We start from the raw sequence: 24,662 nt of genomic DNA, 5'->3' as shown, positions 1-24,662 counted from the left end.
AGGCTGGTATGATGGAGATCCAGCGGACGAAGAAGAGACAAAACTCTGAAGGCAAGATGCGAACTGGGAAATGTCGTTCTGAAGAAAAAAATGGAGGGCGGAAGAGGACCAGAGACAGGAAGATGAAACTTCGGTGAAAAATAGAAGGAGAAAGGAAACCAAGGAAAATATCAGGGGAAAAGATAGAAGGAGGTTAAGTTGGTATAAGAAGGAGAGAATGGTACAAGCGCATAAGGTCACCGTACTAACGTGTAAAAAAGAAACCCCTGCAAGTGGAAAACTTCTTACCCCAAGAAGGAAGGCACCGAGACGGGAGCAAAGTGGTCAGGATACCTGAAAGAGGCGGAGTAAGAAAAGCGGCGAGCGCCGTGACAGAAAGTGAAAGTAAACAATGACAGAAAACCTTGAATTACTGCGTGCAGAAAAAGGTAACAACAGTAGACAGATAGGCAGGAAGAAATGAGCTCAGGAAGAAACGCTACGGAGGGCTTTCAGGAAGAAACGAAGGAAGGCTGTAACTACGAGAGAACCAAAGAGCGAGGAAACCGCAACACAGTTGCAACGCATTGAGGGGGCGTGGCTTCCCTGCTTTTAAAGGGGAAGAGATACATAGTTGCAGAGAGATAGAAACAGGACTAGCGGAGTTTCCACCGGGACCACATCTTCCATGAACCTCCTTTCATGACAGTATGTCCCCTTCTTGGGGCGACGGGCCCGGGTTTACCTGGGTGAAGGGCATAGAATTGTCGTAGACATCTGGGGGCGGAGATGTTGGTTACAGGTTCCCAAGAGTCTTCCGCGTGAGAGTATCCTTTCCAATGAACCAAGTACTGTAGTCTACCTCTATGGTAACGAGTGTCCAGAATACGTTCCACCTCATAGACTTCGGGCTCCGGTTTCTTATTTTGCAACTTAAAGACCTTCTTCCGATGGTGGAGATCCGAGAGATAGGTCTTTAACAAGGAGGATTGAAAGACTGGGTGAACTCTGCCTAGCTGAGAAGGCAGTCTCAGTCGAAAAGCCACCGGATTGATGCGGGCCGTGATGGGGAAGGGACCCAAAAACTTGGGGCTCAACTTGGAGGGATGAGTCCATCTAGGTAAGTATCTTGTTGATAGCCATACCTTATCTCCCACTTGCCATCCTGGAGTCTGAGTGCGGTGAGCATCTGCTTGGAGCTTATATCGGAGACGACTTTCCTGTAAATTAGTGATGGAATTCTTTTGTATCCTAGCAATATCATCAAGAAGAGAGTCCACCGAAGGTATAGAAGAACTGGGGATGTTACTCAAAGGGAAAGAACGAGGATGACGACCAAAGACACAGAAAAACGGGGACATCTTGATAGCAGAATGAACAGTGTTATTGTACGAAAATTCTGCCATGGGGAGGAGAGATGCCCAATTGTCCTGTTGTTCATTGGCGAAGCAACGCAGATATTGTTCCATGGTTGCGTTGAGTCGCTCCGTTTGGCCGTTGGACTGAGGATGGTATCCGGAAGTAAGAGCTCTTTCTACTCCCAAAAGAGCACATAAAATCTTCCAAAATGTTGAGGTAAATTGTGAACCTCTGTCTGACAGGATCGTTTCTGGGAGACCATGGAGACGTACCACGTCTCTCAAAAACACTTGTGCCATTTCGGGAGCAGAGGGAATCCCCTTTAAGGGCGAAAAATGGCACATCTTGCTGAAACTGTCGATTGTGACCATGATCGCTGAGAATCCCTTTGATCTGGGAAGATCCACCACAAAATCAGTAGAGACATGAGACCATGGAGTCAAAGGTAGTCTTGGTTGATGTAACAAACCCGCCGGTTTAGATGTGGATCCCTTACTTCTGGCGCAGATAGGACAGGAATGTACATAAAGTTTGATGTCAGTAAGCATTTTCAGCCACCAGAACATCCGACTTATGAGTTCGGATGTGGCGGTGACACCCCTGTGTCCCGCTATCTTAGAATCGTGACCCCAATGAAGGATTTGTGCTCGTAACCTGGTGTCCGGAATGAAAAGTCTCCCCTGGTAAAACCATAGATTTTCTTTGGTAGTTAATCGGCTTGATAGACTTCTGGGAAGCGGAAGTAGGGCTTGTGGATAGGCTTTCTTGACGTCTATCAAGAATTTCGAAATGACCTGTATAAAACGGACTTTAGGAAACAACACCTCGCCTTCAAAAGGTGGATTATTGAAGGAGTTGGGACTGCAAGATAAACTGTCGGCTAGGATATTCTTACTTCCTGGAAGGTATGTTATGTAAAAATCATATTGAGCAAAGAAGTATGCCCATCGGGCTTGGCGGGAATTCCTGCACTCCATATATTGAAGCACCTTGAGATTACTGTGATCGGTGCGTATCTCGAACGGATGTCTTGATCCTTGGAGAAGATGTCTCCATTCAGAGCAGGCTTGTTTAATGGCCAACAATTCCTTTTCAATTACGGAGTAATTGATCTCGCTGGGACATAGAGTGCGAGAGAGATATGCGATCGGATGTTCCACTCCATTATGTTCTTGCTTAATCACGGCTCCTAGGGCTCCAGCAGAGGCATCAGTCTCAACAATAAAAGGTTGACTCTGATCGGGTTGTTTCAGGATGGGTGCAGAACAAAAGGCTTGCTTAAGCCCGCAGAATGCCTGTTCTGCTAAAGAATTCCATTCAAACCGAACATCTTTCTTTAATAAGGCTGTGATAGGTAGTACCCGCTCTGAGAAGTTGGCGATAAATCTCCTGTAAAAATTGGAAAGACCTAAGAAGGCTTGTACCTCTTTCACATTGCAAGGGGAGGGCCAGGCAAGAATTGCGGAAACCTTCTTGGGATCCATCTCAACACCTTGTTCGGATAGTATAAAACCTAGATAGGGTACTGAAGATACTGCAATGAGACATTTCTCCGGTTTTGCAAACAGCTGATGACGTCTTAGTCGCTGCATGACCTCCGTGAGATGAGCCTAGTGTTGGTGAGGGTGTCGCGAAAAAAACAGGATGTCATCTAAGTATATAATAACTGAGACAAACAGAGGTCAGCAAAAAGGTGGTCCATAAACCTCTGAAAGGCTGCCGGGGCGTTGACTAGGCCGAAGGGCATCACCAGGTATTCGTACAGTCCAAAGGGAGTACGGAACGCCGTCTTCCATTCATCCCCTTCTTTAATCCTGAGAAGGTGGTAGGCACCTCTGAGGTCAAGTTTGCTGAACAAGCGTGATCCTTCTACGGCTTCCAGTATATCCCTTATTAGAGGCATTGGGTAGCGATCCTTCACTGTGATCTTATTCAGGCCCCTATATTCAATACAAGGACGTAATTCTTTCGAATCTTTCTTGGAAATAAAAAATAGAGACGCCCCAGCTGGAGACTTAGATGGTCGGATGAGACCGTTTTGAAGGTTTTGATCTAAATACTCTCTTAGTGCTTGTTTTTCAGGAATGGTTAAAGAAAACATGCGTCCTAATGGGACCGAAGAGCCAGGCAGAATGTCAATAGCACAGTCCTCGGGTCTGTGTGGAGGCAAAGCCTTAGGTAAATTGTCTTTGAATACGTCGACAAACTCTTGGAAGATAGAATGAATATTATGGACTGGGAGCGAATCTGATGAGAAGGACGGAAAAGTCACCACAGCTTCTTTCATCTTGTTGGAAACCTCGCTTCGGGAAACTCCGCATCGTTGATCACAGTACTCGGATTCAAATTTCAGGGTGTTAAGAGACCAGTTGATCGTCGGGTTGTGTCTGCGAAGCCACGGAATTCCCAGAATGATTGGGAAGTGAGCTGCTCTTATAACATCAAAAGTGAGGGTTTCATGATGATGGGAGATACAAAGCTGAAGGTCCACTGGAGCCTGAACAATAGGTCCAGAACTTAACGGACGGCCATCCACACCTTCTACCTTCTGTTCTTCCGGTTTATCAACAAGATGGATGCCTTCTTGTTTGGCCCAATGGATATCAAGGAAGTTTCCTGCAGCTCCACTGTCAATAAGGGCTAAGACATTTTTTTTTTGTTGGTTCTTCTTGGATATGGTTGCTTGAAGAACCATGAGGCGAGAGTCCTCTCCTGATGTTTGTGCACAAGGTGAGCCTTTGACTGAACCCCGGTAAGCGGCTCCTTCTAAGACCGGGGTCCGTCGTTTCCCCGACGCCGTGGGGGAACCTCAGGACAATCCCTCAACAGGTGAGAATCAGAGGCGCAGTAAAGACATAAACCCTTGTCCCGGCGTCGGCTTCGTTCTGTAGATGACAAAGGTCCCCTGGCTGTGCCGATTTGCATCGGTTCGTCCCCAGTACGGTTTGAAGATAGTGGTAGGGATGAAGGAGATCCGGATACAGGTAACATTGGGTTTCGACTCTTCTTTTTCTCAGATCTACGCTCCGATATCCTGTATTCGATTTGAAGTACGAGCGTAAAAAGATCAGCCAAGGTAGTAGGTCTGGGTACTCGCGCCAACTCGTCTTTCAGATCCTCATGTAAGCCCCTTCTGAATGCTGTATATTGGACCGGTTCAGGCCAATCTACTTCTGCAGCCAGTCGTTTGAAACTCGAGATATATGACAAAAGATCCATTGTACCCTGTTTGATATCAAACAAGGCTTCGCCGGCTGCGATTCCGATCTCTTGTCTCTCAAAAGTCTGTCGAAAAAGCGTAGTGAAGGCGTTGTAGTCTTGTAGAATCGGATTATTGGATGTAACCAATGGAGTGGCCCATGCCAGGGCATTTCCAATCATGTTAGAGATGAGAAAACCCACTCTGGTGCGATCCGAAGCGTAGGTAGCCGGTCTAAATGTGAAATATACCATACAGGCATCCAGGAACTCCTTAACTCTCTTGGGTGCTCCATCAAACTTCCCAACTGCTAAAGACAAGGGTGGAAGATCAGTCTGGTGGGCGTCTCTGGCAGCGACTATCTGGCGAAGAGTTGCATTTTCAGCCTTAACCCCCTGTACTTCCATAGACAGGGTCTGAACTGCGTTCAGCAACTTCTGGACCTGTTCTGCCGTAGCCATCTTTAGGCGTTGCAAACTGTCTTCAAAAGTGGGGCTCACCTGTGCTTCGAGATCCGATTCGCCGGAGGAGAGGTCGGATCCGGAAAGAGTCGTTGCCGAGAGATCAGGCGTTCCTTCTTTTGTGAAGAGGTAATGTCTGTTCCGGGAGTTCGCCACAATTGTCGTGCTGAGTAACAGTCACAGACAGAAATGACAATCCCCCTGTGCAGACCACGGAGGGGAAAAAGCCTGTGGCACAAAAAACCCCTATAGATGGAATGGCAAGAAGGTGTGGAGGTGATGGCTTGTCCGATCCAGTAGAATGACTTGAATAAATCAGGTAAGTTGAAAAGTAACTGTTCTTTCTTTAAATCTGATCCTGAAGGCTGGTATGATGGAGATCCAGCGGACGAAGAAGAGACAAAACTCTGAAGGCAAGATGCGAACTGGGAAATGTAGTTCTGAAGAAAAAAATGGAGGGCGGAAGAGGACCAGAGACAGGAAGATGAAACTTCAGTGAAAAATAGAAGGAGAAAGGAAACCAAGGAAAATATCAGGGGAAAAGATAGAAGGAGGTTAAGTTGGTATAAGAAGGAGAGAATGGTACAAGCGCATAAGGTCACCGTACTAACGTGTAAAAAAGAAACCCCTGCAAGTGGAAAACTTCTTACCCCAAGAATGAAGGCACCGAGACGGGAGCAAAGTGGTCAGGATACCTGAAAGAGGCGGAGTAAGAAAAGCGGCGAGCGCCGTGACAGAAAGTGAAAGTAAACAATGACAGAAAACCTCGAATTACTGCGTGCAGAAAAAGGTAACAACAGTAGACAGATAGGCAGGAAGAAATGAGCTCAGGCAGAAACGCTACGGAGGGCTTTTAGGAAGAAACGAAGGAAGGCTGGAACTACGAGAGAACCAGAGAGCGAGGAACCCGCAACACAGTTGCAACGCATTGAGGGGGCGTGGCTTCCCTGCTTTTAAAGGGGAAGAGATACATAGTTGCAGAGAGATAGAAACAGGACTAGCGGAGTTTCCACCGGGACCACATCTTCCATGAACCTCCTTTCATGACAGACACCGCTTATTTTATGCCTTGTAATTATATTATTTTTGGGGGCGGGGGCATAGATATGTTGCAAGGGCTCCTCTAAGACAGTTCATGGTCCGTTTTAGGCCCTCATTATGATTTTCTCAGTTTTCAGAGATGTGTGTTATGGGTTTGATTGCCACCAGTTCACACCTCCGATTTAAGAGCTTTGAAGTTATTGCTCCTTTCACTAAATCGACACCAAGAAATGTAGTGATTTGGGACTCCAGACCATCTCTTACGTATTCCTTGTCTGTTGTAACTCTGGAGAGTTCTGCTTTGTTTCCAGCTCTATCTTTCACTTGCACTGTATCAATATCACATATATTCCACAGCCACGCTAGTGGCTGTGTAGTTATGGTTAAGCTGCTGTTTCCATAGGAAGAGCACTTTTTGGGTGGCTTATAACTTCGCTCTCCCTGGACGAATCCTCACCAAACTTTGCAAAAAAAGTATATTGCCCACTCTGTTTGGTGAGGTATGGTCCAGGGGGGGCAAAGTTATAGGGGGTCCCAAAACCTCTGTTTTTCCCATAGACATAATGGGGAAAAAACTTTGCTCCCGCCTACAGCCCAAACTGCTAGACGGAGTTTCACCAAATTTGTGGCAGGAGCAGCAGCTTGGTCCCAAAGCCAGCTTTTGTTAATTTGGTGTAAATCCGTCCAGTAGTTTTTTTTTTTAAATGACCAAAACGTAAGGCAAAACAATTTGTGATATCTATGTCCGCTGCGCGGACACACTTCCCTGTTCGCTCTGCGGACAGGACACGGATTGGCCAAGCGGCTTGCGTCATGTCCATGGACATGTGACGCACTCTCCAATTGGCTGGGTTGAAGCGTGAAGTGCGTCAGATTTTTGGAGACGCCCGCCATCTTGGATTCTCGTCCGGGGACATCGCGGTAAAACATACAAAAAAACACAACATTGCGCTCATCAAACTTATCAAATAATGTTTGGGGAAGTGAGGGGTGATGAGGATGGGATGGAATGTGGCTGAAAGAAGCGAAAAAACATGTTAACTAAAAAACATCTGAACACAAAGAAAGCACGTAGCGGTGTAGACCACGCTCACACAGTAAAGCGCACGCGCACAACTACTTCACCTGCTCTTGACATGTACCGCGCCAGACAAAACGCGCAGACACTTTCTTTTTCAAACTCGCACGCGTGCCTCATCCGAACAAAGACACGTGTTGAAGAAAACACGCAGAAATGATGACCGTAGCAGTGAGTTAACAGAAAACACGTAGTAGTGAAGACCACGTACACGCGCTGTACAAAACACGTAGCTGCAAAGACTGCACACACGCGATGTAGATAAAACATAGCTGCGAAGACCATGCACATGCGCTGTAGTTAACACGTAGCTGAGAAGACCACGCACACGCGTTCCGAGCTCACACGCGCCTTATCCGAACATGCACCCGCGTTGAAGAAAAACACGCAGAAATGCAATGAATCTGAGCTCACACGCGCCTCAACCGAACACGCACACGCGCTGTAGAAAACACGTAGCTGCGAAGACCGCTCACACGCACTGTAGATAACACGTAGCTGCGAAGAGCACGCACACGTGTTGTAGAAAACACGTAGCTGCGAAGACCACACACACGCATTGAATGAAGCACGCACACGCATTGAAGAAAGCACATAGCAGTGTATCTTTTTAAAACTCGCACACTCGCTCTTAACAGATGAATCCAAGCTCACACGCGCCTTATCTGAACACTCACATGCATTGAAGAAAAACACGCAGAAATGAGATGAATCCGAGCTCACACGTGCCTCATCCGAACACGCACATGCGCTGTAGAAAACACATAGCTGCGAAGACCGCTCAAACAATCTGTAGATAACATGTAGCTGCGAAGACCACGCACAAGCGTTGTAGAAAACACATAGCTGCGAAGACCGCACACACGCGCTGTAGATAACACGTAGCTGCGAAGACCACGCACACGCGCTGTAGATAACACGTAGCTGAAAAGACTGTGCACACGCGTTGAATGAAGCACGTATCAGTGTATCTTTTTCAAACTCGTACACGCATTCTAAACAGATGAATCCATGGTCACACGTGTCTCATCTGAACACGCACACGCGTTGAAGAAAAAGACACAAAATGATGACCGCGCACAGGCATTAACGGAAAACACGTAGCAGTGAATACTGCGCACACGCACTGTGGAAAACACGTAGCTGCGAAGATCATGCACATGTGTTGTGGAAAACACGTCGCTGCGAAGACCGCGCACACGTGTTGTGAAGTGAAGAGGAGCCCTGTGTGGAACCCTGCCTTCCCTTTCCATGGTGGCCATCTTGGTAAAGGATTTTCCTTCCTACACCGGGATGCCGCAGGCGTCGCGGTGTGGGCAGGAAAATCTTTTTTTTAGCACCCCAGGTTCCGCTTTGGGAACCGAGGGTGCTAATGGCCTTCATCCATTTAAAAGGATGTTATGGTTAAGTTGCACTAATAAAAACCGATGAAATTTAGTAAAAAACTTTGTTAAAGGGACGTTATGGTTAAGTTGCTCTACTAAAAACCTATGAAATTCAGTAAAAAATCTTTGTTAAAGGGACTTTATGGTTAAGTTGCGCTACTAAACACCTATGAAATTCAGTAAAAAAACTTTGTTAAAGGAACGTCATGGTTTCAAGTAAAACCGAAAACCCCCCGAAATTCGCCAGTTATGGTAAGTTAAGCAACCATAACTCGCGCCACCACCGTGCACCGCTAACACTAACACCCAGGACATCAAAGATGACATCACAAATGTCATTGATGACATCACTGATAACATCACATGTCTGACTCGCTGTTTTTTTCCTTTAGTGATATATTTAAGACAGTAATAGTTAGGCACAAAAAAATCAGACAGTACTATATTTGTAGACTTGTCCTTTAAATATGTTCTTACAATAATTCTCTTAGGGTCCACTCACACCATATAAAACATATACATAGGAAAAAAACACAATCAGTAATGTTATCAAGACTTTCTTATGCTTTTGCTGTTTTTTATTACTGTACTTGCTCTGTATGTGCTCCTATTTGTATTTGCATTCGTTTCTTTAGGGTGCAGTCACATCATGTGATATTTGTACATAGGAAAGTAGTAGGTTTGAAGCAGAGCAACTCTTTCTGTGCATAAAGATAATCAGTTAGGTTGTGAACACTTTCTACTTCTACTGCTGCTTTTTTGCATACTTCACTTTCTCTATATATACTCATATTTGTATGTGTTCTTGTGGCTTTGTATTTTGTATGTAATAATGAAATTATGTAGTAAGTGGTTTTATTAGCTACTTATTACATGTTGCACAGCACACAAAACTCTAATAAAAACGCATTTATCATTTCACTATTCAACATGGTAAGATTATGAATATTGCACCTCCATCATGTGTGCTGCACACAATGCTTATATTTATACTTGAGTAGCTTAGTATAGTGTAAAGAACTTCATAATAGAATGCTATTTATATCAATGCATTGCCTAATGCACTACATAGCTCAAGACATCTATTCCAATTATCCTTGACACTTTTTCTGTCAATATTACAATAAGAATCCCTTGTACAGAGTTTTCATGAAAGGTAAAATGCACATGTGATGTTATCAGTGATGTCATCAATGACATTTGTGATGTCATCTTTGATGTCCTGGGTGTTAGTCTTAGCAGTGCAAGGTGGTGGCGTGAGTTATGGTTGCTTAGCTTACCATAACTTGCGAATATATATATATGCCAACGGAAGTCTTTGCAATTAATGGTGACTTTCTTTCTCACACACACACACACACACCCTATACACAGCTCCAACGCAACTACTCTATCCTACCCTAAAGGACTCAGCCAGTTATGATGGCCCCTCTTCTTAGGGTTAAATGTTCCAGAACATAGCGGTGCATTCACACAAACCCGGCTCCCAGTAGCACCAAACCTGGCTCGACTACTTAGCCTGTGATTAGCATGTGCCAATCTCATAGAGTGCTTTACGCCCTGGTCCCTCCCTTCCATTGCACAGCAGCACGCCTCCAGAGAGGGAGAGGAGTAGGGGTGGTGGAGAGAGAGAAAGAGGGATAGGCATATGAAGAGATTGATAATGGGAGGGAGGCAGAGGTCAAGAGATAGGGAGAAGAGGAGGAGACATTGAGTAGAGTGAGAGACCGAGAAAGGGACATGGAATCAATTGGAGTGAGAGAGCGATACTGAGATGTAGAGGCAGAGGCCTAGACAGGGCCTGAGCAGGCAAAGCCCACCAAACATCTGTAAATGCTCACTTAGCAGCACTGTGAGGACATTTACAGTAGTTAATGTCACTGCGGTGGGCCCCACTACATTAGCTTCAGGCCCCACTTGTTAGACTATCCTGGCTACGCCTCTGGGTAGTGGGAGACAGAGAGGGAGAGACCGAGATGAAGAGAGGGAGGAGAGATAGAGAGTAGGAAAGCGAGAGAGAGAGCAGGGGAAAGGCAAAGGAAGAGGTAGAGAGTGGGTGAAGAGAGAGAGAGAGAAACATACAGCCACAAAGGGTAGAATGCTTTATTTTTGCTAGATTGGTGCATCTTATGACTGAAGAAACTTGAGTTAAGGGACAGTTCGGGTGATCAGATCTAACGTAACACAACCCTGTGAAATTCAGTGGATGCGGGAAGTGATGATCGTATTAACTCGCTCTCCCCACGTTGATGAACCCTATGATCTAATGATGTGTTATTCATATAGCACTTATATCTAAGCGCTTTACGTAGAGCACATATACATACAACATCCACCCAACCAGAGTTGGTACTCAGTTATTGGCCTTGGAAGGATGAAAGTCTGAGTTGGCCTTGCTGGTATACAAACCTGCAACCTACAGATTAGAGCAGCGAGCGCTCAACACACTGGGCTATCTTTCCGACCTCAAATTCTGTTGGTCATTGTGAATCCCATCTGTTATGCATGTGCTCATGGGCTTTGCAATGGGTGTACGGGGGCTGAGTTAAGATGATCATCACTTCCCACATGCGCTGAATTTCAAGGGTTTTTTGTTGAGTTCAATATGATCACCTGAACTGTCCCTTAACTCAAGTTAAACTGTCCAGTACGTTTTCCCATGAATTTCAAGTGTTTTGTAGTACCATCATTTATCCAAGGGCCACTAGCCATGGCCTTCGGCCGTGGCCACTGTACATGTTACACAAATAGGTTTTTTAGGGCCCACTAGCCATGGCCTTTGATCCTGGTGAGTGAGCACAGCCTTTGACCATGCCCATTGTATATTCTAATACACTACGTTTCTTTCAAGAAACTGCTTCTCTATCGATTATCCTTCTCTCCTTACTAAATCTGGTAGGAAGAAGTTTAAAAAAGGACATCCTGGTCTCCAACCCAAGCCTCCCTATTGCTGACACCTACACCAGTGCTTCCTCCAGACAACCCCTCACCGACATCCTCTTTGTCGTTCCCTCGCAAGACCTATGGACTCTTCATATGGTCTCTGTGCTCTCACCTTTCTCTTCTCCTCCCATTAATGGTGGCACCCGGTGGGAGGCCCCTTCCACTCCTCTAAGGTCATCATTAATGTTTACCTGAATGGTACCGTCTTGGTCCAAGGCCATCAGGCCACCCTTCTCCTCTTTGATAGACGTTTCCTGCGCCTCATCAATTTCCTTTCTTCGCCTGCTGTCCCTTCTCTCCCCTCCTCGGCTTCCTTGCCTCACCCCTCTGTCTCCTCCTTGGCTACCTTGCCCTCTCCTCCTTCTTCTTCTGCCCTCCCCCCCCACCCCCTCGGGCTCCTTCTACACCTCTGCAGGGCATACATCTACTTTGTACCTTTCCCCGGAAGTCTTTCAAGGCTGGCAACCATGCCACTCTCAACTCTCGCTCAGCTATCAAACAATCCTCTGACATATGCCGCCTCCTGTAAGAACTTGGCCTCGATGTCCTCGGCATCACGAGACATGGTTCACGGCTACCTCTGTCACAAGCTTCTTAACTCTCCTCCATGATGGCTACAAGATCCTCTCCACGCCCAGACCCAACCGTTCCGGAGTGGCAGTAGCCCTGATCTTCCCGGAGTGGATTCCTGCCTCTGTCATTCCTACGCAGGCCTACTCCTCTTTTGAATGCCTTGTCTGCAGGCTTTCTCTCTCCTGGTCACTCTCTTACTGTGGCTACTATCTATCGGCTACCTGGTCAGATCACCTTTTTCCTCTCTGAGTGGGCGGACCTCTCCTCCTCCCCCCTCCTGAACTCAACCACTCAACTCCTCCTTCTTGGAGACTTTAACATCCACCTGGATGCTTCCTGTCTGTCCTCTGGACTCTTTCATGACCTCTGCGACTCTCTCTCTCTTTCTATTATCCCGTCTGGCCTGACTCACTCTGCAGGGCAAACTCTGGATGTTCGGATCTCCTCATACCTTCCCCTCTCTCTCCCTCTCTATCCCTCAGGCCAAGCCAAATCCAGCACTGCCACCTTCCTTCTCGGTTATCCGACCTATGAAGCGTGTGTCAGTTGAGACATTCGCCGCCACTTTCTCACACCCTCCCCCCCTCCCAACCCCTTTGGCTGACTCACACTCTGACACAGCCCTTTCCATGCTCCACTCTGCTATATTTGATACTCTTGATGATCTTGCCCCTGTCATGACGATCCGCTTGAAGCCCAAAGCCAAGTGCAACTCCTGTGTACGACTCAAACCTCGTCACCCTTAAACGCAAGTGCGGGGTGGCTGAGAGGAAATGGCTTGCTTCTTGTGAATCCTCTGACAAACTGGCCTGCTGCCTACTCCAAAGGCAATACTGGCTCTCTTTCCACACCAAGAAGAGTGCCCACATCCAAGCCCGCGTCCATGTGGCAACCAACAACTCGGGCGCCCTCTGCAAAGCCCTGGCTTCTCATTTCATCTCTAAAACTCAGGACATCCTGTCCACTCGCTCATCCTCTCCTCCTCCTGCCTCTACTCTCTGCTCTACCTCTGGCCCCCTCTTTGGCTACCTCTCCTCCCCCCTTCTCCGCCTTTCCTCTGTTCTCCCCTGACAAGGTTTCTAGACAAGTCTGATCTATGAAAGTCTCATCAAAACAGTTTCTCCCCTGTTCTTCCGAAACCATCAAGGACCACATCGACACCCTTGCTCTTGGCCTGGCTGACTTCTGCAACCACTCCTTCGCCACTGGAGCCTTCCCTTCCCTCCTGAGGCACTCTTTGTGCACCCTCTTCTCAAGAAACCCTCAGCCGACCCCTCCTGCCCGGCTAACTATTGCCCGATCCCTATCACTCCTTTCCTGGGCAAACTCCTGGAAAAGCTGGCCATTTCCCAGCTTAATTTTCATACTGAATCTGTTGGTTGTCTCCATGGCCATCATTCTGGCTTCGAAGCAGCCAGAAGCACGGAAACTGCTCTCCTAAGCATCCGTAAAGAGACCTGCTCTCCAACCTCGATTTTTATCTCCCCTCGAGCCTCATCTTACTCGATTTCTCCTCTGCATTTGACAAGGTCAACCATGCCACCCTGCTCAAATGGCTCTGTGATAACCTGGATATCACTGATCGGGCCCTGACCTGTCTGACCTCTTTCCTCTACGATCGACCCTCCCAGGTCCAACATGGGTCCTTCCTCTCCTCTATCTCACTCTCTATCTGTAGTGTTACCCAGGGGTCTAACCTCTCTCCCTGGCTATGCAACCAATACCTGGCACTTCTTTCCCACTGCATTGCTGCTCACTGCCCCAACTTTCAGTGCTATGCAGATGACACTCAGCTAGTTTGCAGGCTCCCTTCTGCCACCTCTTCTCCTTCTCTCATCTCTAACTGTCTGGCTCCTATCCAGGAGTGGTGTTCCACCAACGATCTGTGCCTTAATACTAGTAAGACTGCGATTCTCCTCATTGGCACACCTGAACCCTCCTTTCCTGTCACTCTCTGGCTGGCCTCCCTTGGCCCTCTTCCTGCTCCTACCTGTGAGTCTAAGAACCTTGTGGTCATCTTCAACTCCACCCACTTTTCCTCCTCACATCTCTGACGTCTCTAAGAAGTCACACTACCAACTGCACCTCCTCAGAGGTATTCTTCCTTTCCTCTCCTTCCCCCAGAAGCTCACTGTCTCCAGAGCTCTGGTTCTCTATAGGCTGGACTACTGCAACAGCCTCTTTCTAAATATGCCTGCTTCTAATCTCCACCGTCTGCACCTCATCTAGAACAGGACTGCAAGACTTGTTCTTGGCCTAAAGCCCAGGGATCGCATCTCTCCAGCACTGAAATCTCTGCACTGTCTCCCAGTGGCTGCAAGAATTAAGTTCATGACCCTCTGCATTGTCCACAAGGCCTTCTAGGGCCTGGGGTTTCAGTACCTCCAACTCTCTCTTCGGAAATACCTTCCTACTCGAGCTCTTCGCTCATCCACCTCCAACTCCCTCAGGGTCAGCCGCTTCTCCAAGCAACGGGTTGGTGGTAGATCTCTTTCTTCGGCTGGGGCCTCCCTCTGAAACTTGAGGAGAACCATCTCTGGTTCCGGAAGCACCTGAAGACTTTCCTCTTTGCTTCTGCCTTCTCTCTTCCTCTCCCCTGCTGAATTCCAGGCTGAAACTGCACTGGTCACCTGGCTATCCACCGATCTCGGGCCCAGGTTGCACACCTGCACTGCCCCCCTGGCAACCCTTGCACTTGGGTCTGTATATGAAACCCTACAGTCCCCCTACCTGCACTTTGGTCACCTGCTGTCTGCACTTACCCTTGTACTTGCCACCCGTTGGCCGTACTTCTTGTTATTGTTTGATCGCATGTACTGCACTGCCCCTCCCATTTCCCCCCAAACCTTTCCCCATCCCATTCCCCTGCACTTGCACAATCTCAATGTCACTTGGCCTAGTAAGATCGTTGTCTCTGTCTTCCCTTTGTCCCCCTCCCTTGCCTCGTCTCGCCCTGAAACACTTGTGTATAGGCGCGTTATAAATGCCATATCATATCATATCAAGCCCACTCGTCCTGGCATTCAGCAATGGCCAGTGGCTATTGCCTCTGGCCGTGGCTGGTGCACGTTGCACCAATAGGTTTCTTTAGGTTTTATCGGCCAGGGCCACTGGTTTAAAGACTCATTTCCCCCTGCCTAGTATATGTGATCACAACAGATATCTCCCCATTTCTTTTGTGTTCCTTAGTTTCCGTTCCCCCGATAATTACTGCGGGGTTCATGCCGCGATAATGCCTGTTGTTATCTGTAATGCTTTTTTTTCCCAGTTAACGCCCGTTGTCCGTTATTACCGCAGTAATTATCGGGGTATTACCGCGTATGATGAAAACATTCGAGCCTTCACTGGCTCTCCAGACCACACCAACTTCACATGATGTCCTCTTTCCACATCTTTCAGCTTCTAATTTTGTCTTTTTTCCCCTCTCCACCTCTAGCCTGATGTGATTTCCTCGCGTTTACACCTCTAAACAGCTTATTTTTCATTATTCGTTTCCACATTACCGCAGCAACTAACCCGATAATTGCTCGCATCAAGCCAAAAAGAAATGGCAGCTTGCATTTAAAGTCTTGAAAAAAAAACTTTCACCTGAAATGTGAAAGTATATTCCACATGGCCACCTAGTGGCCATCACTGGAAGTTCACCTCTAGTTCCAAGCCCCCTGAGCAAGGCATTGTGAGTATGTAAATTAGGCCACATGAAAACCTTTTTCTCCAGGAAATGTTCTTTGTCTTAGAGGGCAGTGCTACGTTATACATAGCTGAATCAACCCAAGACAGGCATTTTGCAAGGCTGTAAACAGGTTCGCTAAATTAGGAATTCCACCCATCCATGCAGCTATCCTGATCAAGGCTTGAATTTACCCTTCATGTATATGTGAAATTATATGCATTGTTTTCTGTTCCCAATATGTATCTGTAGATTTGGAAGTCTCCAGGGGAGCGCCTTCACCAGGGATCCCTTCTCTACTTCAGAGAGAACTCTCGCAAGTGGCAGGAGGGAAAGGTTGCTGTGCGGGGAGATTACACCCTGGAGTGGTTTGAAGATAAACTGGTAAGAAAATCTGCAGAGAACCTCTAACTTAAGTGGAAGACTTGACATGCTTTTGCTTTCATTGATTAAGTTGAAATGTATGCCTGCAACCAATCTCTTAAGTTTTAAGCGCCTAGATACCTCTGGGTTTTGTGTACTATATAAATGTTCAAATAAATAAAGAAATAAACAGATTCACACAGGCCTATACAATGCTTTGTCCAAAGAGGACAGATCATCTGCCCCTCTTCTAGCTTCCCCCCCGTCTCTGTCTCTTTCCTTTTCTCCTTGTCACTGCTTTCTCCATACTTCTTCTCTTTCAGTTCTATTGCCCTCGCCACTCCTCTGTTGGATCTAGGGAGAAGCCAGGGACTTTCAACCTTTCCAGTTAAAATGGACCTCAAGCCTTATGGGGCCCTCAAGCCACCACCCTCATGTTGACAATTGTGTATAGCAATTACTTGTTTAACTCAGGGCATTACATTTCAGTGCACATGTTAAAGATTGCCTTTGCTGGTGCTATGAAGCCGTCCACTCCCTCCGGCCTTGAAGTATCCAGCAACGTGCTAGTTCTCATCACCTCCTTGCTTTGCCACTCTGGGTTTAGACTACTTTAGCACCTTGCTGATAAAGAAAGCGTATTGGCTTTTTTAAGTGTTAATTTGGGTGTGATGCGCCCCGGTGGCTGTCTTTCTTTATTCTGCCGTGCAGTGGCCAATAAACCTATCCCCTGATAATCTTCAGTTGCTGACCGCTTCCCTCCATTGCTTTATCTAGAACTTTGCCACAGAATTAAGCCATTAATGGTATGCACATATTTTATAAGTATCAGTTTTCACAAACTAAAGGCTGTGTCACTTTAAATGTGTACTTGCGGGCCGAAGAGATACCTTTGTAAAAGGTGTTAAAAAAAGAATGCATAAAAGATGTTAGTTTATCACACCCATTTCTCCCTGCTTTCAGCTCTTTGATGTGGGGCAGGGAATATACTTGGAGATTAATTGTAGTTCTGGGTGGGGCTTGCAGCCTCAATGTTAAAATAAATCCCCCATTGGAATTTGCATTAGGATACATCTCCATTATGATCTATGCACCACACAGCTTCCTTCGACAGGTTATCTCAGCTGTACCCAAAGAAGCCCTAAAACACTGTTTTCAACTGGGCCCCCAGACAGCTTCAGCTGGCCCCCGACAGGACTCGTACCCTTGTATTCAGAGCTAGGGGCCAGATTCCAGAAATTGCTACGTCAATGAACATTAGCACCCGTTCTATAGCTCCAAAAATGTTGATATTCTAGAAGGGGATACAATGACTAATCCCCCTCACTAGCGTGAGAAGGGGGTTTAGATGCTATTAAAGACAAGGAGGCGAGTATTATGCATTAAAATCTTTACTCTGAAACTACAGCAGCAAAGAAAAACCTTTACCAAACAAAAGGTTTCAACAACAGAACAAAACAGAGTTCAATGTCAATGAAAGGGGGAACTCCCAAATCCATCATGGAGGACAGGTCATGCCCTGCAGGAGACCAATGAGCAGGGACCCCCTTCTATATAAGTCCTTTCCTCTAAAACCAACTCCTCTTTCTGTAGCTGTCTTGAACCAGACTTCCACTGCACAGACCCGATGATGAAATATGGAGGCAAAATCCAGCAAAGCTCCCAGATCACGCACTCTCCACCTCTTGTAACTGTGACCCACGTTCCTGAACAGAACATCTCAGCCCGAAGCTGTAAGAACAACAAACAAAGAAGGGTGGGTGGATGGGAAAAACAACAAACCAAAGAATGCTCTTCACTTGAAACATCGATATATATAGGCGCACTATAAATGCCATATCATATCAAGGGTGGGTGGGATAATACTCGCCTCCTTGTCTTTAATAGAATCTAAACCCCCTTCTCATGCTAGTGAGGGGGATTAGTCATTCTATGGCAAGACAGGAGGCTCATAGTATGCAAGTTGAAGCCCTTGCATCCCATTAGTACAACATGATCCATACAATAGTGAAAATACAATAATAATACTAAAATAATAATAGGAGAAGAAGTGTTTTAAATGTTTTCATTTTGATCAATCAACTGAATGCAAAAGTATTTCTCTAGGCTAAGCTGCCTCAATAACTGTCCTATCAGGCATAGCAGTATCAACTGTAAAAAAACTAGATATCAACAAAAGAAGTTAAACACTTAGTTCTCCTGGAGATAAAGAAAAAATACCCCCTAGGGGGTTGAAAGCTTTGTAGGTTCCATCCTATGCATTAAAGGAAGATATTGTATTAGAAACAGGACATGTAACATAACTACCCTGGGGAAACTGAGTGGGAAAAGCAAATCTTCATAGAAGGTGAAGCTGGAGAAAAAAGGACATTTTATTAACATGTTATAGGACTATCTAGCTTAGATGGAGCTAAAAAGCAATAGAGGTGCAATAGAGTTGGGCCTTGTGTACCCAGAAATGTCTACTCCATGCCCCGTCCTTAACACACATTCGTCCCCAGACATATGTGCATACTAAGAAAAGGTATGTCTTCTGGAGGCAGAAGCGGGATGGAAGAGAGGGGCCACACCTGAACCCAGCAGAAAGCTGTTAAATAATATCCTCACTAAGAAAAGCCCAACCAGGGGACACTGATGACAAAGATATTCCTGAAATCCTTGAAAACAGCAGGAAGAGTTGAATCCGCTAAACCGTAAAACATATGACCCCTAGACCTCCTGAACCCTTGAAAAAGACCCCGCTATCATGACCATAGGGAAATACTTACATAAACCTGATCCTCAGAGACAAACGTGGCAAAGAGAAAAAATGTTTTATTTTATATTCAAACGCTCCCACCATAGCGATGCCTGAACTGCTAGATGCGCCAGGAGCTTGGGCCCATCCCCTATCCCATGGATGATAAATCCCCTAGAGGAAAATAAACTACCTGAAGGAGAACACACTAAATTCCATAGTCTTGAGAAGACTCAATACTGCAAAAAAAAACAATCACTAAACAGTTAACATGAAGTTGCTTTCCGGAGGAAGACTAACCTCTGTCTAGTAAATCTTAACATATTTTGACACCCCCGCCACACTGAGGTAGCACTTTACTACAGAACAATCTCCCGAGGGGAACCAAAAGGTCTACCTGCCATTCAGGTGGCTAAGTGACCCCAGTCACTACCGAAGTGTCTCTCTGCCCTCGAGCAATCGCACTGACAGACACTCGCGGCTATAGCTAATGCTGAGCCGTTGAAACACCCTGAGATAGAGAGGCTGTAATAACTTGGATGGAATAAGAGCACCACTCCCAAGCCCCTCTGTCCTACTGAGGGATATTGACCCTACTTATAAGAGGAGAGAAACCTCCTTCACCTATCTAAGGAAAAGAAACCTGCAACCCAGAAGGAGAAGGATGCAAACCCTGAGGTCCACACTGAATGCCAGAAATGGATCCTCCTACACCCCTTCATATATACCTGCACTTATAACCAACTCCCATGACAGTAGAAGGGGCCCCGCTAACTCCACTGGACTTAACCAAGAAACAAGTATATCACCCAGACCCCTTATGACTGAGGTGAGCCTGCAGCGGCCCCTCTTAACCTAGTGAAATACCAGGGAATTGGTGAAGAGGAAAGTAAACAGACGGGAGACAAATGCCCAGTGCGAGCCCTGCACTGGCTACGAGCCAGAACTCCTATTAAAGGAAAACTGGAAACCATCATGTGTTCCTCCCAAAGGTGTAACTATAGGATGCAAACCCCCTAAAAAGGGTGGCGGGGGGAGCGGGATGGGGGGCAATGACCTTGGGATAAATATCATGCTCAGTGATTGAAAAGGCTGTGAAGGAAAAACTGGGACCCCCGTCCCTTCCACATAAATACCTGGACCTCTGAATGCATGCAAGGCTGACTGGCCCCTCTGGAGATCAGGGGAAAGGAAAAAAGAAGCACATTGCCCATAAGAAAATAGCACGTATCAATATAGTGCTGCAAACCCTCAGGTATCTGAGCATTGTAATTATTACTACCTCGGTGTATGGCTTGTGAGGTGTTCATTTATCAACCTCGGAACGATGAAAGGCTGAGTTTGACCCTTTCATATTTCGAATCCTGCATCCGCAGGCTCTGCCCCGATGTCAAAGCAAGCCCTTTCTTTAGGCTGCGCTGAAAGAAAAAGAATGAAAATAAACAAACTCCCTTGGGGGAGGGGGAAACTGGCTGTACTCCTCGAGCAGAGGAGAAATTGTATACACCTTTAGATGTATTAGCGGAGCAGTCAAAGCCTTGGGAGGAAAGGCTATAGCAAGTGATTATTAAACACTGTAAACGGGTCCGAACCCAGATTGTTCCAACGTTGCATTGCATGCAAGACTAAACAGTTGCCTCTGAACTGACCTTGTCCCGCAAAAATTTAACATTGGCTTTGTTTAATGCCATTCAGGGACAAAGACTGAGGGAAGCATGTCTTTTAAAGAATGGAGAAATTGATGTTGCCGAGCAGGCAACTCCATCTGTACCTCAAGCACAATCCTAGCACGCCCATAGGGAAATTATACGGTAGTTCCCTCTTCAGCCAGCTTAGAAAAAACTGGGCAATCAAAACACTGTTACACCCTTCCAAGGTGGACAGAAAAAAGGGGGGGTCTAATATTTCCTGCGCCCTTTGAAGGCAAGTAGAGTAGAAAAAAAGAAAACTCCAAATATTGGTAACAGGAACAGGTACTGAGGGAGCAATAACGAAAATATATACACACATAGGCCCGTGTAGAACAGCTTGGAACTGTGGAACACCTATATTAATCCCTGACCTACTTCGGACTGGGTTGTCCTGCACATAACTAAACTAAGGGAACAAACACTCTTTTCTTAGAAGTACTAAATAAATAATAAATAATAATAGATAGAAAAGTAATCCTTTACTAGGAAGTGGGGTTACGCCCGAACAGAGGCCAACTTTGGCTTATATAAAAAACTGATGTCCACTGAACCATCCGGATTACTGCCAATAAGAAAACATTGGTAATGTACTTTACACATAGCTTAAACTATTATTTAGGAGAGGGATACACTGAGCAAGTGCACCTCAACTGCTCACCCTAGCAGGGTGTGGCAACCAGCAGTAGATGAGGGAGTAGCCTCGCAGTAGAACTCAGGCAAAGCCTGAAACCGAGCAGCTTATGGCACCTATAGTGAAGGCAAAAAACCTATGCCATGAACAGCGCTTAACATAAAGCTGCAGACTGCAGTGCATCAGACTCTTGAACAGGCGGGTCCTCACTAAATATAAAACTTAAAATATCAATAAAAAATAGCGAATTCAAATATATATCCATGTTTTAAAACATATATAAATACATATAGACTCATGTGTAAACTGGACATTGGGGGAAGTGAACCCAGGTCTTCCTGCATGGTAAACTGCAGCTTTACCACTGAGCTATCTCATTTGTAGCTGAAGCAGAAGCTTTCAATACACTTCAAAACAAGTGAGGCTCACGGCATCGGGTTACAGCCCAAACATATACATATATACATAATAACATAAAATATAAATAAATATAAAAGGAAAAAACCATGGAAGAAAAAATAGCAATGCTTTCCACAACGCTTTTGTAATTTGAAGTTGGAGCATTGGCTCAAACATGCAACCTTTCAGGTACAGGTCACCATACTTGCAGACTGTGCCATAGAAACAGTCTTCCCATTTCAATCATAGAGTCCCCTTCTAAGGAACACTCGCGAGACACCGATTTCAATGAATTGCTTGCACAAGGTCTGTGCACTCGCAAGCAGACGTACATGCTTTGCACAGACGAAATCATTAACTTCCGAGACTAATCTCTAATCGGCCGCTGTACAGCCACTCAGTTCTACTTTACAAGGAGGACTCATGAAACCAGTGCATTTATTGCCTTACAATCATAGAGTCCCGTTGCGCGCCGGGTGTGAAGCAGAAGCTTCCATCAGATCGGCGCATAACGGGACCCATACTAAAGAAAAAAGAAAAATAGATAAAAGAAATAAATATAGCGGTCGCACCCGCCGGGTCTGCACAGAAGCTTCTGACAGACCAGCGCGCGTCGGGCCATAAGGGGTGGCAATGCGCTCCCGCGCACCGGGTCTGAACAGAAGCTTCTGAGAGACCGGCAAGCATCGGGAAGTAGTATTACAGCGGACTGTGCGCTGAAGCTACTCTCCACATAAATGAAATGAATGAGGGGCAGCCTAAATTCTTTTTTGAAACCAATATCCATAGTTATTTAAAACTCGCGCAGTGGTAACATTGTGCACAACAACCTAATTAATAAAAAAGTAATGGCCACACGCGGCCTGCCATACACAATGAAAACAAAACAGAAAATTTCCCCTTACAAAAAGTAAGGTACCAGAATATGCAAAATACATAACACATTTACATAACCTAAGGCCGAAATACTAACAAGGCCCACTACTGACTAACATGCAAGATACAACTAATTAGGAGTGACTTAGCTGTGGTGTCAGCAGCAAAGAAAGAGGAGTTGGTTTTAGAGGAAAGGACTTATATAGAAGGGGGTCCCTGCCCATTGGTCTCCTGCAGGGCATGACCTGTCCTCCATGATGGATTGGGGATTTCCCCCTTTCATTGACATTGAACTCTGTTTTGTTCTGTTGTTGAAACTTTTTGTTTTGTAAAAGCTTTTCTTTGCTGATGTGGTTTCTGAGTAAAGATTGTAATGCATAATATGAGCCTCCTGTCTTGCCATAGAATAAGCGACCGTGCCCTTAATGTAATAGCGAACGTGCAGCTGTCAAATTAGCATCCACGCATGCGCAAATGAGTAGTGCGCCAGCTGCATGGGGTGATTAGGCCCAACACAAAAGTGACGGTCCTTTCTCACCTGATCCTAATTCAGAAGCACGCGCTTCCCTGGGAGAAGCACTGAGGGGGTTGCCACTCATCTGGTGCACCCGCATCTGGGTGTAGACGATGTCCTGTAGTGTACACATCTCCCTAGTAGGGAGAGGGCACTGCTCCCCTTCGCAAGTGCGGCCTAGAGGGCCCTGCACTAATCCAGCTAGAGCAAGCAGGCCCCAATAACAGGACTTGCTCACACGCCCATCAATGGGAAGACCCTGTGAAACCAGCCCTACTGTGACAAGTCCACACAGACCAAGAAGAATCCTAACCCACGACTACACACTCAACCCGAGAAGATGTAGTAATGAGGCTCAAGCCTCGGTATCCAAAAATCACCGCTGATGGATAAAAATCAGCAAGAAGAAGAAGAAGTGCGCCCCTGGCCTTACAGTTGGCAATTGGGAGCCTCGACTACATAGGAAAGGCGACGGAGGTACATGGGGCAGTTATACAGTGGAGTAAGAAAAAGTTGGGTGGGGGGCACGACAATTAAAGGAAGTTGGGCGTGCGGACAAACACTCTTGCCCCCCCCCCTAAAATTACGCCCATTCAGGTATAGATTCTGTTGCAAGAGAGTGTGTTGCCTGGTGTACCTGCTTGCACACTTGCCATTGTTTTTCAGCATGGCAGGAGGTGCTGGTTTGCTAAAGCAGGTCACATTTTGCAGTACGGCAGGAGGTGCTGGTTTGCTAAAGCAGGTCACATTTTGCAGTACGGCAGGAGGCTCTGGTTTGCTAAAGCAGGTCACATTTTGCAGTACGACAGGGGGTGCTGGTTTGCTGAACCAGGTAGCATTTTGCAGTACGGCAGGAGGTGCTGGTTTTCTGCACCAGATCACATTTTGCAGTACGGCAGGAGGTGCTGGTTTGCTGCACACCAGGTATAATTTTGCAGTAAGGTAGGAGGCGCTGGTTTGCCCAACCAGGTAGCATTTTGCAGTACTGCAGGAGGTGCTGGTTTGCTGAACCAGGTAACATTTTGCAGTACGGCAGGAGGTGCTGGTTTCCTAAAGCAGGCCACATCTTGCAGTACGGCAGGAGGTGCTGGTTTGCTGAACCAGGTAACATTTTGCAGTACGGCAGGAGGTGCTGGTTTGCTGAACCAAGTAACATTTTGCATGGGTACATGTGCAAATGGCGCCAGTCCCTGACTTCAATAATACTGAACCTGGCATCTGCCCCTTTGCCTCCTATGAGAATGCGTTGGGCTAATGGATGTCATTTTAATGAGAGAAGTTTTCTTGAGATCAGTGCAGAGCTTTAATCATATATCTTGCCTTCACAGGTCCAGCCAAAAGGTGACCAACCCAGAGAATGTGCCAGTCTATCTGGCTACCAACTAGTCACCACTTTCTCCGAGTACACTGAGCTGGTGGATAACTTCTGTCGGGTGCTGACTGGTGAGGAGAGAAACTTGGGTCCTTTAGTGATGAGATGTGGTTGGTGTGACAGGTGGTGGATGACAAAAGAGTGATATGCGTGCCGCTTCATGCCGCTTGTATTTGAGATATAAGGGCTTATGCTTGCGGTAAGCCAGGAAGGTTCCGGAAGCATCAGCCAAAGGGCAGGGCAGCTCAAGGAAAAACGTGTCAAGTACAGGCTGTCAAAAATGCCCAGACAAAAACTGAGGCCATGATTGGGCCATCAATCATGATGCTCAAGGAAAGGTTTTAAATATAGAGTCCTGTGGGTAGGAGGTCAAACATAGGTAGGTATTAAA

General features: G+C 46.3%; 1 protein-coding gene across 1 annotated transcript in view; it reads left to right on the top strand.

The window, feature by feature from the left end:
- Nucleotides 1-24,662, top strand: part of NIBAN3 (niban apoptosis regulator 3) — a 402,636-nt gene that overhangs the window by 132,795 nt on the left and 245,179 nt on the right. The window contains exons 3-4 of the mRNA XM_069604007.1: nucleotides 15,941-16,072; nucleotides 24,228-24,342. Of these exons, the coding sequence (XP_069460108.1) occupies nucleotides 15,941-16,072; nucleotides 24,228-24,342 (247 nt within the window). The remainder of the gene's footprint in view (nucleotides 1-15,940; nucleotides 16,073-24,227; nucleotides 24,343-24,662) is intronic.

This window comes from Ambystoma mexicanum, chromosome 3q (assembly GCF_040938575.1).
Source record: "Ambystoma mexicanum isolate Mex_15411 chromosome 3q, UKY_AmexF1_1, whole genome shotgun sequence".
Lineage (NCBI taxonomy): Eukaryota > Metazoa > Chordata > Amphibia > Caudata > Ambystomatidae > Ambystoma > Ambystoma mexicanum.
Note: the sequence above shows the minus strand (reverse complement) of the source record. Positions and strands in the feature narration are given on the sequence as shown.